The sequence below is a fragment of the Muntiacus reevesi genome, chromosome 2, assembly GCF_963930625.1.
Source record: "Muntiacus reevesi chromosome 2, mMunRee1.1, whole genome shotgun sequence".
In the NCBI taxonomy this organism is placed as follows: Eukaryota; Metazoa; Chordata; class Mammalia; order Artiodactyla; family Cervidae; genus Muntiacus; species Muntiacus reevesi.
The window spans coordinates 119,806,634-119,820,233 of NC_089250.1; the positions used below are offsets into that span (position 1 = coordinate 119,806,634).

The 13,600-nt window shown below is 50.8% G+C and overlaps 1 protein-coding gene across 1 annotated transcript in view; it reads right to left on the bottom strand.

Moving 5' to 3' along the window:
- Nucleotides 1–13,600, bottom strand: part of GRID1 (glutamate ionotropic receptor delta type subunit 1) — a 660,665-nt gene that overhangs the window by 449,238 nt on the left and 197,827 nt on the right. The window contains exon 4 of the mRNA XM_065919920.1: nucleotides 6,869–7,074. Coding sequence (XP_065775992.1) covers nucleotides 6,869–7,074 — 206 coding nt within the window. The remainder of the gene's footprint in view (nucleotides 1–6,868; nucleotides 7,075–13,600) is intronic.

Here is a 13,600-nt window from a genome sequence, read left to right on the forward strand (position 1 = left end):
CCCAGCTAGACTGTGCTTCCAGTAAAGATTAAACTGACCTCCGGCCACACTTGTTGCCTGGGAAGCCAGTCCTGTGCAGGGTGGGGAGGGATGTTGGAAGTGGTGCTGTCCACCTTTGCCCCTTCACATTCACCTCCTCCTCCCAGCCTGGGAGCAAGACAATCGCCACTCCCAGAGCCATAAGGAGCCGTCCCACCAACAGGCTATTCCCCTCGCTGTCCTTTCTCCCGTCCTTCTGGCTGCAGAGGCTACAGAGATCATGCTAACAGCAAAGGCAAATGCCATCAGCTGCAACATCACTGAGTGCAACTGTTCATCTCCCAGCGTTTCAATGCCTTCCCCAGACTGCTCTGCCATCACCAAGGCCTTTCAGGATGTGTTTGTGTGTGTGTGCGCATGCGTATATGCACAGGTCAGTGCCTCCTGCACTGTGCTAGTTAGTCTGAGGGTCTGCTCCTACCAGTGTATGTGGCTGGTTGGCTATTATCACTCTATCAGCCTGTGTCCGTGTGTGTGTATGTGTGTGTGTGTGTGTGTGTGTCTAGTCGTCCAACCTGTCTGCACTGTTACTTCTTGCCAGGACTCTCCTGATCCACTCACCTCCCTGCCCACCACTCTTTCCTGGGGTACCACGTGCCACCCACAGGTACAGTCTACCCCACTCGCTGACCAAGGAACCAAGACCAGGTCAAGGCAGGGTTCTGAAACAAACTTAAGCCTTCCCAAAAGCAGAAGTTTTAAGATCAAAGCCCTTGCTGATGAGCTGGCCAAGGACTTGAGGACCAGCCCAAAACAGGCAGCTGAGGCACATACAAAAAAAACACAGCTTTCCATTGAAAGTAAGAAATATAAAATATCCATTCATTCATTCCCTCAACAGCCACTGTGGGTCAAGACTTGTGCTGCTCTTGGAAGATAAAACAGTGGACACATTCCATCCCTGCCCTTGAGGAGGTCACATTCCAGCGGGAGGAACAGGCCCCACGGAGCTGGATGGTGCTTGGATGGCAGGGCGTGGACAGGGTACAGTGCCTGCCTCGTGAACTGTGAGCAAGCAGCGGCAATTCTTCTCCATAAATGCTTAAGAGAGCTTAATTTTTCTACTTTTCCCAGTAAAACAAAAGAGACAGGGAGAGAGAGGAGAGGAAGAAAGAGGATACAGAAGGAAAGGGGAGCCCCTGTACAGTTAAAAACAGAAGCAGAGAAACGACGGATGAGAACTGAAAGGACAAAGTACTGAAGTCACCCACACACACCCAGAGGAGGCCCTGGTGGACGGGAGCCCTGAGGCGCCCCCTCTCAGTCACCAATGCACATGCCCAGCAGGACCACTGCCACAATGTAGCCACAATGTGTGAGCTACGGCAGGTCTCCGGGAAAGGGTACCACCACTATGTTCCCAGCTAGTACTTGATATGGTTCCTGGTCCATAGCAGACACCCAGTCTGTACTGGATGGATGGATGATTGTGTGGATAGATGGACAGATGGATGGAAGGACTCACGGATGCATGGACAGGTGGACGGACAGATGGACACACGGATACTGACACACGGATGGATAGAATCTCCTCCAAGAAGATGAGATGAAGCCCAGGGCCAAAATGGACTGTGAACTGGAGTACTCTGCATCAAACCTGACCTGGAGAAGAAATAACAGTAAGACATTCACATCCCCCAACAGAACAGGGGCTAAGGTTATAGAGGCCCCTATAGACTACTGACCTTGAAAACCCTGGAAAGGACCCCAAGAACAAACCAGTCCTGAAGTTTGGATTTCCCACCCCTGGACTAGGGAGTCCCTTCCTGTTGCCATCTCAGCCTCAGCCTCACCACTCCCTGCCCAACACACCCACTGCTGCAACCACACCACACATGTAATACTGAAGACACTGGGGCTCTCCAGACCCCTGTCTCCAGCCCCACCTTGACCATGAAGCCAATGAAATTTCATTTCTAGAGATCCAGATCCAGTGTCACTTACTCCAGGGAGGCCCTGGCTCCCTGACCACTCCACTTCTCCTGGACCAGAAGGCATAGCTCCAACCTCAGTGCTCTCACAGATCCTGGTCCACAACTCTGCTTTTTATAGGTAAAGGGGGCTGTTAACACCTCTGTCCTCCCCACCAAGCTGGGGGACCCATGAGGGCAGAGACAGTCGTTTTAACACCCACCGCAGAACCTGGCCTGGAAAAGGGAATGTTAACCAATTCCAGTATTCTTGCCTGGAGAACTCCATGGACAGAAGAGCCTGGCGGGCTACAATCCACGGGGTTGCAAAGAATCAGACATGACTGAGTGACTAACACATACAGAACTTGGCCGAGTACTCAGACTCATTAAATGCTAGACAAATGGAAGAAGGAACTCCTTTCCTAAACATAAGTCTGCAACAGAAAGAAAGCAATATACAAAAAATTAATAGGTCCAGGATCATGGAATCATTACTCCTTTGTATATAAACTAAATGTGCCTTTTAACTCCTAATTAACTCCTTATTCCAGGCGTTTTCAAACATTTTACACTGTGAAACATATATTTTAATAAGTACACAAATTGAACTTAAACTACAAAAGCTCACTGAAGGACATTAAGGAAAGCTTAAAAAAATGAAGAAACACATGTTACTGAATAAGAAGTACTGTAAAGTTACTATTTCTCCCAAAATTAATCTATAAATCCAATGCAACTCTAATCAAAATACCACTTTGGAGGGATTTCACTAATGAATGAAATGAAAGCTATTAAAATATTTCATCTGTTTGTGAAACAGAGAGAGACAAAGAAGGAACTTCTGGGCAGAGGGGAGGGCTCCAGCGGCCAGGAACAAGATCCCTACCCTCAGCCCCTCTCAGGAGCTGTCACCTTGATTCCTTCAGGACTGCCACAGCCTTCCCTGGCTGGTGGTTTGGGCTGACAGGTTACACTGAGTATAGCATCAGAGACTGCTGTCACCATCCTCCAGAATTCCTGCTTAGCAGGCAATGGTCCAGAGAAGAACTGAGGCTCCCAAGGAGTCCAACTCAGTCCCAATTAGGGATGATTGGAAGGTGCCACCTCTGCTCACTAAGGAAGCCCCAGTGCTGAGGCCACAGAAAGCTCCCCTCCATGGCCTGTATCCTCACTGCCCACCCAAGGTAGCCTCACAGGGGTCTCCAGGTCTGGAACAGGGAGGCCAGAGTTCTGACAACCCTGAGCCCAGTCTCCCCAAGGCGATCCTTTTAAAGATACTGCACCAATGCAGTAATTGTTAAAGACTGATTTTTTTAAAAAAAGATCTCAGAGGAGATAATGTGGATACAGCACTGAGAGATAAAAGCCGAGGGAAACGAGATGTGTGTGTCCCTAGTCATGTCTGACTCTTTGTGGCCCGGCCCCCTGGACTGCACCCCACCAGGCTCCTCCGTCCATGGGGTTTTTCAGGCGAATACTTGAGTGGGCTGCCATGCCCTCCTCAGAGCATCTTCCTGACCCAGGGATCCAACCCATGTCTCCGGTCTCCTGCACTGCAGGCAGATTCTTTACCGCTCAAGCCATTAGGGCGTGTTACATGAGCCCATAGGGCCCCACAAGCAGACCCCAGTGCCTTGGCCTACAGCACTTCACTTGACTCACCCACCCTCAAGGCTAGATTCCCCAAGCTCACAAACCCTGGTCAAGGTAGCCCCTTGCAAAGTGGGATCACAGATGGGCCAGCAACGCATGGGCTCCCAGGCCAAACTCCTCGCAGGGACTGAGTGTGCCTGGACGCGGGACAGGGAAGTGGCTCCCGGCATAGCACATGAACAGCCTGGCAGGTCACGGACAGCCATGCCATGTCATGTAGAATTTGACATTTATGACAATGAAAGTGCCAGTCCACCCCAAGATTCACATGTGGCAAAATGTGAAAGAGTAAAGCAGAACCCTGTTCTCCCTTACTGCCAGCAGCCAGGCTATTTGAGCAGGGAAGGGAAGGAGTTACAGTTGAGAGGGCCACATCACCCACCCCCACTGTAACTGGTCCACACCTGATTGTCTGATAACGACACGTCATCAACAGTGTGGGGGTGGTGAGGCCATTTACTTCCCCACACCAACGTTTTATCTTTTGTAAAATTCAGGACATGCCCTGGCAGTGGGTCACCCTTGTGAACATCCTCTGTCCTTGTCACCACAAAGAAGAGGCTGGCTTACTCTGCTTGAAAAGCCCAAGCAATGCCTGGGAGCAGTGAATAAAGGTTTTGTTCCACGATTGGCATCGTCAAGTCTCTCTTAAGGGACCTGCTAAGCTAGCCAGCCATTCAGGTCACATTCACCTCCACAGTCCAGATTCCTTCCCCTACCACACTTAGGAGATGCACTAAAATTCTTTGAGCATAAGCATCCTCAAAACTTTCACCAGATCCGGACAGAGGCAACTGAATTATACCTTCCCACAGGAAACCAGCACAGCTGTGTTTTACCCAATACAATAATTTCTATGCTTGTATTTTCCATATGGGTAGACCTCTGAGAGATAGTGTGGATTCAGTTCCAGATCACCCCCAATAAAGCAAATAGTGCAATAAAGTGAGTTACACAATTTTTTTTGTTTCCTCATATATATAAAAGTTATGTTTACACCATACTGTAGTCTATTGTATGCAATAGCATTCTGTCTAAAAACACAATGTATATACTCTAATTAAAAGATAATTCATTGCTAAAAGACACTATCATCTCACAGTGCAGGATTGCCCCAAACCTTCAACTGGTAAAAAACACAATATCTGGGAAGCGTAATAAGGCGAGATGTGCCTGTAGTCAAACATAGCAACATGGCATACAGGGGCTTTGGAGTGGGTCAGTCTGGACTTGGGTCCTGTTTAAACACTGGTAGCTGCTTGCGTGACTTTAAGCAAGTCACTTAACTTCTTCAGCTCCAGTTGCCTCATTTTCAAAGTGTAAGGATTAGAAAAGGCACACAAAAGGCCAGGCTGTGGCGGGCACCCAGGAAATATGGCAATCCCTCCTCTTGACAGCAAGTATATGGGACCAGAGACCAACATTCTGAGGGGCTGGAGCTGGAGGCCGTGAAGCCCAGGTGCTGTCCTACCCCCACTGACTCCTGCCATCTCTCCCTCCTTGTCATTCTTGCCCAATATTAAGAGCAGCCACTCTCCGGGCAACCCCAGCTCTGCACACCCAGCTAAGTAAAGGCTTTCCAAACAAGGTCTGGGGGATCAAGAAGGCAATCGGACAAAGCCAAGTCATGTGCATCCAACCCGGCAGGAGTTTGCATAATTAACCACTTGGAAATAGTATCTTTAGGCCCGTCTTGGTTCTGTGGTAAATCCTTGTAGGGCTTAGAAAGAGAGTGAGGAGCTGAATTCCTCTGGAAGGAAAATGATGAATGTGAACAGTGTATGAATACTGATGCTTCTTGAGAAGCCCTGTGTCCGACACCCCCTCCATCCCTACTTTCTGATAAAGATACCGAAGTTACAGGGGTGAAACAAATCACTCAGGGTCACACAAAGAGTCAGAGGGGGGAGTTGGACTTAACTCCAAAGTCGCTTACCTCCAAAACCAATGTTTTTCCTACTTGCAAGCAGGGAGAAGAGGCAAGGGATTGGTGAGAAGAGGGAGGGGTGGAGCCTGGTGCCACTAGCAGACACCAGCCCAGAGCAGACTCCGAGAGTGGACGGAATTCAGCAGGGGGAAAAGCTTTCCTAGGAGCAGACACTGGCCAGGACACTGGTAGGACCATTCTGAGAAAGCCTCGAACACATTAGTGCTGCTAATCCTCGCCTGCCCATGACTGGCCTGAGTCACTTCATACAGGGAAATGTGTTCTGGTGAAAAGGCCGAACGCTGCTCAGACCTCACAGTCTGGCTGACCACCAGCGTGATCCAGGACCTGATTAGCCCAAAGCAGCATGGCGGCCGGCCAACTGCATGAAATTAAGCATTCCCGAATTTTAAGTTCTCCAGCAGTGGGCTTCGTGCTGGCTCCTGATGCATGAGGTAGTATTTTGAGTAATAATTAATTAGAGGGGAAAGCAGAAGAAGCAAGCAAAGGACATCAAGTGGAATTAGTATAATTCTGCCATTCACTTCATTTTACATTCAATCAGAGAGGGCCAACAAAGTGACTAGGGTTAGAAAGAAAGCTGCAGGAAGCATTCGGCAGTACCCTGATTCCTTCAGTCCACTGCTGCTGCCAGCCTGTGGCCCTGAAACCCACCCAGGCCAGAGAGGTAGGAGTCCAACTCCAGACTGTCACTTCTTTGCCTTTAGATCACCAGGTCCCACCAATCAATTGGCCCACAGGGTATTTCTAGTTGTCTGTGCACAAACACTTGCGGACCCTGTTTTCATTAGAAGGTCCTAACCCCTCAGAGAGGTGTTTAGAAAAAAAATCATTGATTATCCCAGGCACCAAAAAAATAAGCACATGTGCAACCATATGCAAACAACACCTCCTCCAGGTGTGAACACATCCCCAAGAAGAGCAGCCCACCTCTGCAGAGAGCTGGAAATCTGTTTTATCCCTAGAGGCTTATGCCTGTCAACAAAGAGAGGAAACTTAAAAGGAAACAATCAGCAACAAACAAAGCCCTGAGTTTTGCCACAAAAATCCCTGGCAGTGACTTATAAGCAGGCTTCCCACTAGCTGCCCCAAGCCTCTCAGCATCTGGGCAGGCATTGCATCACTTGTCAGGGACTAGCTGGGAGCCAAGTTGTGCTGGGGTCTCCCCCTTTGGGGTATGAGCTGTGGGCCCAGCATCCAGGGGTTCCCATATCCCTTTCAGCCGTGCCGGAGCAGACAGCACCCGCAGCCCACCTGAGTCACCCCACAGGAAGCCCTGGGCAGAGCTCCTGGGGCCCCGGGCCCCATCACCTACCTCGTTGATAAAGGAGTGCGCCCCCTGCGGGCTCAGCAGCAGGATGGCACGGCGTAGCGTGTCTCGATAGCGGTTCAGTTCCTCCGTCTTCATCGTGGTGAAGAGGCTGGTGAACACGTGGCTAATGTTCTTGTCCACTTTTTGTAAAGAGACGTCAAGGCCCAGCCTCGAGGCCTGGTCCAGAAAGCTTTGGAGCCCACGGATATCTGAGCAGTGGAGAAGAGGAGGGGGAGAGAACCATCTTTAAGCAGGAAGGGACCTTGGAGGGTGTCTAACACCAGCGCTACCCCCCATACAAGACTTGCACAAGGACTCAAGTCTGCCTCTGTGGACCAATGACCAAAGGAATGCAAGACATCTATTTGGTGCCAACATCCTGTACCAGCATCCAGCCCCTGGGTAAATATCTCCCACCGCAGGGAGCACTTCCTGCCATCAAACAGGTTCTGGGGCCAAAAAGTGTCCTGCGTGAGAAGTTCCCTTTCTCTCCCTATTTTTTTCATCCAACAGGAATAAAAGTTCTGGCAGTTCTGTCCTGGTTGCTATATGTGGTGGTGTTCCCTAACCCTCGACCCCAATCCCTCCACCTGGCTCGGCTCCCCAGGGCTGTGACTCCTTGATCCTCAGTGATGAGCCAAGGCCACTGACTGACCTGGCCTTGCGTGGTTCCAATCTCGGTCCCTGCCCCAATCTTATAATTGAACACCCTGTACCCTCACACCCCAGCCCTGAGGTCTGGAGCTCTGTCTTGTTCCAGGGACTTGATTTTCCTAGATGAACTCTCCCCATCCACTCTTTTTCCAACTGATGTGACTGCCCCCCAAGTCCATTGAGAACTGTACATCCTGACTGGATCAGGGGTGAGCAGGTAGTCCAGGATGGTCCTGGACTGGGCACCATCCTGGCATTCTGGTGGAGCATCTGGGAGACAGGTATGCTCTTTCCCCTGTGGTCACCAAGAGGGCAGAATGAAAGCCCAGGGCAGGAGGGGAGCATGAGAAGCGGGAATAAATCACCAGGGAGCAGGGGTCCAGAAGGAGCTTGGGGCCCAGCTATGTCACTCATTGGTGAAAACTTACTCTTGTGATGGCCAGGGCTGCTGAATATTTTTTAATTAGGACCAAATCTCTCAGCAGCAGCCCTGCATGAGCATCTGACTTCCCCAACAGGTGATATGCCCAAAAATGGACTCAGCAAGCAGGTCCGAGAGTAGGGTACAGTCCTGCTGACGTCATTTAAGCCTCTGCATCCATCTGTGAAGCCTGCTTCTCCTGGACTTTTCAGTTTTATGAGCCAAAGAATACCCTTTTCCACCTGAGCCAACTTGATCTGGATTTCTGTCACTTGCAGCCCAGAGTCTCAGTTCATAGGCCACTTTTTCAAGCCTGGGATGCTTCCTTCATCTGGTCCATATCTGCATCCCAGCTCCCTCCTCCAGAGGACACTCTGGGCCAGCCTGAATCACACAAACTGTCCTCTTCCAGCGCCTGGGCTGTCCATGGGCTTCCCTAGGCACACCCTGGCCCAGCCAGTCACCCAAATTCAAAGTGTACAGTGTTAATTCAACCCAATTATTTTTCCAACCAATCTTTCTTATGCAAACTTTCACTTCATGCCTATTCCACAAATTTTCTTGAATTCTACATGTGCCAGGCACCATGCAAGCTGTACCATGCAAGCAGAGGTCTCCTCACTGCCCATCTTGCCAGGAGGTCAGGCTCAACAGTAAGTCTAGTCCTAGCTGGATATGACAAGAATGGCCATGGAAAACCAAGCACAGTGCCAGGCAGGAGACCACAGCACCATGGCAGTCCTTACTGGGGTTCTGGGGGGAAGGCGCACAGGGTTCCTATTTCCCATCATGAGGGGAAGACCTGGAATAGGTCTGAGCACCTACTGCAGGTTCAGATGCTTACCATTTAGTACAGTTCCTTAACACTTGGGCAAACCATCCATCTAGTTTGTGCCTCAGTGTTTTCATCTGTAAACTGGGAATGAAAGTCCCTGACTATCATTTTCATAGGGCTGTGAGGAACCACAGTTCATGAAGTTACCACCTGCTTGCATCTCAGGGGCCTGCCTCTGGGAGGCACAGAGAGCCAACCTCCTAATGGTCCATCAGAGGGCACGGCAGTCCCCAAATGAGAGCCCCAGAGATTGCAAATGTTTGAATGACATTCAAGCTCATGTGCTCTAGTCCAGCCATGACCTCAGCCAGCATTGTCCCTCATCAGCCTGGGCCCTGGAGCACAATCCTGTGCCCAGAGATGCCTGCCTGACAAAGCATGAGGGTCTCAGGGTGGCTCTGCCCATTGAATCAGACAGGAAGAAGTACCAGGCAGCAGAATGGGCCTCTGCACCAAGCCCCTGAACTCCCCCAAAGGTGACCAATGGAGGACCACACAGCAGCTTACATCTGCCCCAGCTCCAGGGGCTCCCAACACACAGGCTCCAGACTGTCAATACCCCTTGGACCCCCAGAGACACTATGCAGTCCCCATCAACCTGTTTGGGGCCCTAGAGATCTGTCACCTTAGAAAGAAAAGTGTGAAGAGGTTCTTCAGAGCTTCTTCACCCATCAGAGGCAATGGTAGGACAAATGGGCAGAGATGGCTGAAGAAATACAACACCCAACATGAAAAATTCAGGGCCAGTGTCAAACCTGGCCCCTCCCTCTCCTGAGCACATGGCACCATTCACGCCTGCTAAGGGTAAGCTTGTGAATATCTCAGTACCCAGCAAACACCCATGCTCAAATCAGCAGTGGCCTCCCGTGCCAGGCACGCAACAGCTTGTGCCCAAATGATCCATGATGTTCCCCCCTCAATCTGGGCTGTTACCAGCCACCTGTAGCTGTTTAAATTTAAACTTAATTTCATTAAAATTAAATAAAATCACACGTTCAGTTCCTTGGTCACACTAGCCACATTTTAAATACTCAATGGCCACATCTGGATGGTGGTTACCATATTGAATAGTACAAATATAGACCATATGTGACAGGTCATCTCAGAAAGTTCCAGTGCAGGTCTGTCTGAAAAACTGTCTTTTAACCAATGCAGTGTAAACAATGGTCCAAACATAGGAGACAAGCTGCATTCAGGCCTCCCTATTACCATGCTTCCTGCCCTGTCACTTTGAAGACCCTTCCAGCCCCTACACTCAACCACATGACCTGCTTTGACTCATAAGACCGTGTTACTTGGTACAAGCAGAAGTTAGAGTAAGTGGACATTTCTGTTTCCACTCTCAGACTCTGCCACCACCAGGAGAAGAGCCCTCTGCTAGCCTCCAGAGGGATGCAGACACATGTGGAGAAGGATCAGGTGGACCAGGCAAATACCCCGGGCTACATGTCAGCTGAATTCAGATGCTCCAGTGAGACCAGAAGAGTCGGACACAACTGAGCGACTGAACTGAACTGAACTGAGAGACCACAGCAAAACTGCCTGGTTGATCTATAGACTCACACACACATACAAACAGACACACTCACAAATACACACAAATGACTATTTATAAACAGTTGTTTATAAATGACTTGTTCTAAGCCACTAATTCCGGGGATGGTCTGCTTCTCAGCAATAACTAACTGCTAAACCAAGTTCATCAGATGCATCTTATCTCATACGCCTTATGAAAAGTTCACTGGAAGAGTAAGGCCTGGATCTTGAAAAGTCACCCCAACACACAGATTCCCCACACAGGGGGCTGAGTGTGAGCCAGACCTGGGAGGACACTGGTAGCTTCTGAAGCCCTGTCCCTTCACCTGGACACCTACAGTCTGCCCATGGCCTCAGCTCTGACCCAGATCTGAGCATAGCTGACGGGACTCGCATGAAGGTAATACTCTGAGATCCACCATCTACCAGGTCCCACTCCACTTCTGGTGCCTTTCAAGGCCACTGCAAGTCTTTAAAGTGGCAGAGACTGGCCACGTCTGCAGAGCCATGCTTCACATGAGCACATGTGCAATGAGGGCTCCAACACGGCTGTGTGTGCGCCCACAGGTCCATGAGTCTGGTAGGGGTCCAGGATCCTCATGCATCGTGCCAGCATGACCAGTTCTCACAAGCTGGGGGAGAAGTCCCCTCCAGTCTCTTCCCTGAGGTCCCCCTGTCGAAATCCATCTCAACTCACAAGACTGCTTCATTTCCTCAGGGAATAGGAGATGCCATGTGGGGTGGCAACTGTCTTGGGACCCACAGGTACACACAGAGGCATGCACACCCAGAGAACACAGCCCACAGCGCTCCTGCACGCAGCCCCTCAGCTGCTGTGCTTCCGCCTTCTGTCTGGGCAGCCCCTGATGGAGCCGAGCCATCAGAGAGAGTTTAAGCTCCCTGTCAGCGGCTGGCTCCTCATACCTGGAATAAGTGATGCAGGTTGAAGGCAGCGCTCCCACAGGACCGCAGCCCCTGGCTACAGCTGCCTGCTCCCACTAGGCTGAAAAGGTCAGCCCTCAGCCTCTGAAGGTCTTATTCAGCTGCACTTGGGAAGGTGACTGGGGGCAGAATGACAGTTAAGAGCATAAGCAAACTTTGCTGCCTACCTGCTGTTCCCCAGAAATGGGGCCAAGGAAGTCTGCTTCTCCGACAGAAGTCCATTCCTCCCTGTAAGACTGAGTTTGTAACGCCACCCTACCCCCGTCCCCCAAGAAAGTCAGCTGCCCACTGCTGCTCCCCCAAAAGGGAGAATTCTCCAAGAAGTTGGATAAGGGGAGAGATGGGGTTGCTCTCAGGGTAGCAGAATGACCATCCCAGGAGCCCCCTGGAGGTCTGGACCTTGACCCTACGGAGGTCTGGACCTTGACCCAGGCCCTTCCACTGGAACCTCTCTCTGCAGACTGACCAGCCCAGTCCACCTTCACTGGTGCAGCTCCTCCAACCAGACCCATCTCCACTAGCGAGGGAGATGATGGGGCCACAAGGGCTTCATGTCAGCCCCAGAAAGGGCAGGAGAAGGCAAACGGCTAACAGCTCTCCAAGGTGGCTGGGCAGGGGAAGAACCATGAACAAGGGTCATCACCCACAGGGATGGCAGGGAGAGGCTACCAGGAGAGGCACCCTGCTCCCCAGAGAAAGGAAGCAGTTTAGGGAACAGGGGCAAGTGCATTCCTGTGAGGAATTCAATGTGAGCACCCCAGGATGGACCTCAGCTGCACTGGCCCACCCTCAAGGGACCTGGTCCCCAGAAGTCCATCCAATGCAAGTCATTCTATTGACATTCATTCATCCCTTCTTCCCTCCAACATTCACAGAGAGATTTCTCTGTGTTGATCCCTCTCCTAGGGGCTGGGGCACAAGAATGAATAAGCCCATGGTCGTCCTGCTGGCACAGGACTTACACTTCAGGGTCTGGAGAACAGAATGGAAACAAACAACATGCCAAGTAGATAATTTCCAACAGTGCTGCGAGCGCTGAAGAAAGTAGAGATCGGGCTTCAGGAAACTGCTGGAAGAGCAGGGTGGGAGCCAGCCCTGGAAACTTCCAGGGGAAGAACACTCCTGACGGAAGAGACAGCACGTGGAAAGTTCCAGAATGAAGCATGTGGGACAAAATGAAGAAGGACCTTGCTCACCCCATGATAGGGATTGGGCATAGGGAGGACTGGAACTGTGGAGCCACCAGGGAAGGAAGCTGGAGTCTCTGCCGCCAGCAGGAGAGGAGGTGAGCACAGAGCCCGAGTCCCGGGCCTCCCCTGCCCCATCCCTCCTCCCCTGCCCCATCCCTCCTCCCCTCCATAGACCAGCTTCCAAATGCTGGGCCCGGAATGTAGGCAACCACCAGCACGTCCCAACACTCACCTCTCTGCCCATCACCAGCCACACCACAGTGCCCTAAAGCTCTTGCGAAAGCCATCAAGCAACAGCAGCCCCTCTCTCTCTTCATTTTCCATGGGTTCTCCAGAACAACCAGCCTGTGACCACCTGACCTTGAAGCCCTCTCTCTTCTCTCTGGGCCTCCAGACACTCTCGGACTCCTTCCACTCCTTCCTCTTTCTCAGTCACCCTCCCCTCACGCACTCCTGCTCACACCCCAACATTCCTCAGCTTCCCTCTAGTACCACCCATCAGCCAGGCTCAGAGAACATCAGTACCAGACACCCAGGCTGGCCAAGGGCTCTCCTCTCCTCCTAAACATCCCATCACAAGCCCATCTCCATGACCCCTTCACAGGTTCTGGCACCATCATTTCCTCCCCAGGACTTCAACCACAGCCTCCTAGGAGGTCCCCCCGACCCTGCGGTCCTCCTCACCAGTGCCATCCGCCAGGATGTTTTCAGAGTTCGTATCTGCTCATAATAAAGCTCTCCTCTAAAACTTTCCATGAATAATACATTTCTTTTAAAGTTTCCCAGAAATTAATATTCTCAAAAGAAGCCATCAATCACAAACAAACAATAAACCTTTGAGAAACTTTATTATTGAACATAAATAAACTCCATACATCTTAGTCTGATACATAACAGACTCTCTGGTCTTAGCAACTTTTTTTAATTTTTACTTTTGTATCACTATCACCTACCTCCACAAGCAGAAACCACGCACCCAAACTCCAGAAAAAGAAGCTCTTTGCCCTTCCCTGGACACCCTCCATACACGCATACACACCCAGTACACCACAACACACACATATACACCCAGTACACCACCACACACATATACACACCCAGTACACCACAACAACACACACACATACACACCCAGTACACCACCACACACATATACA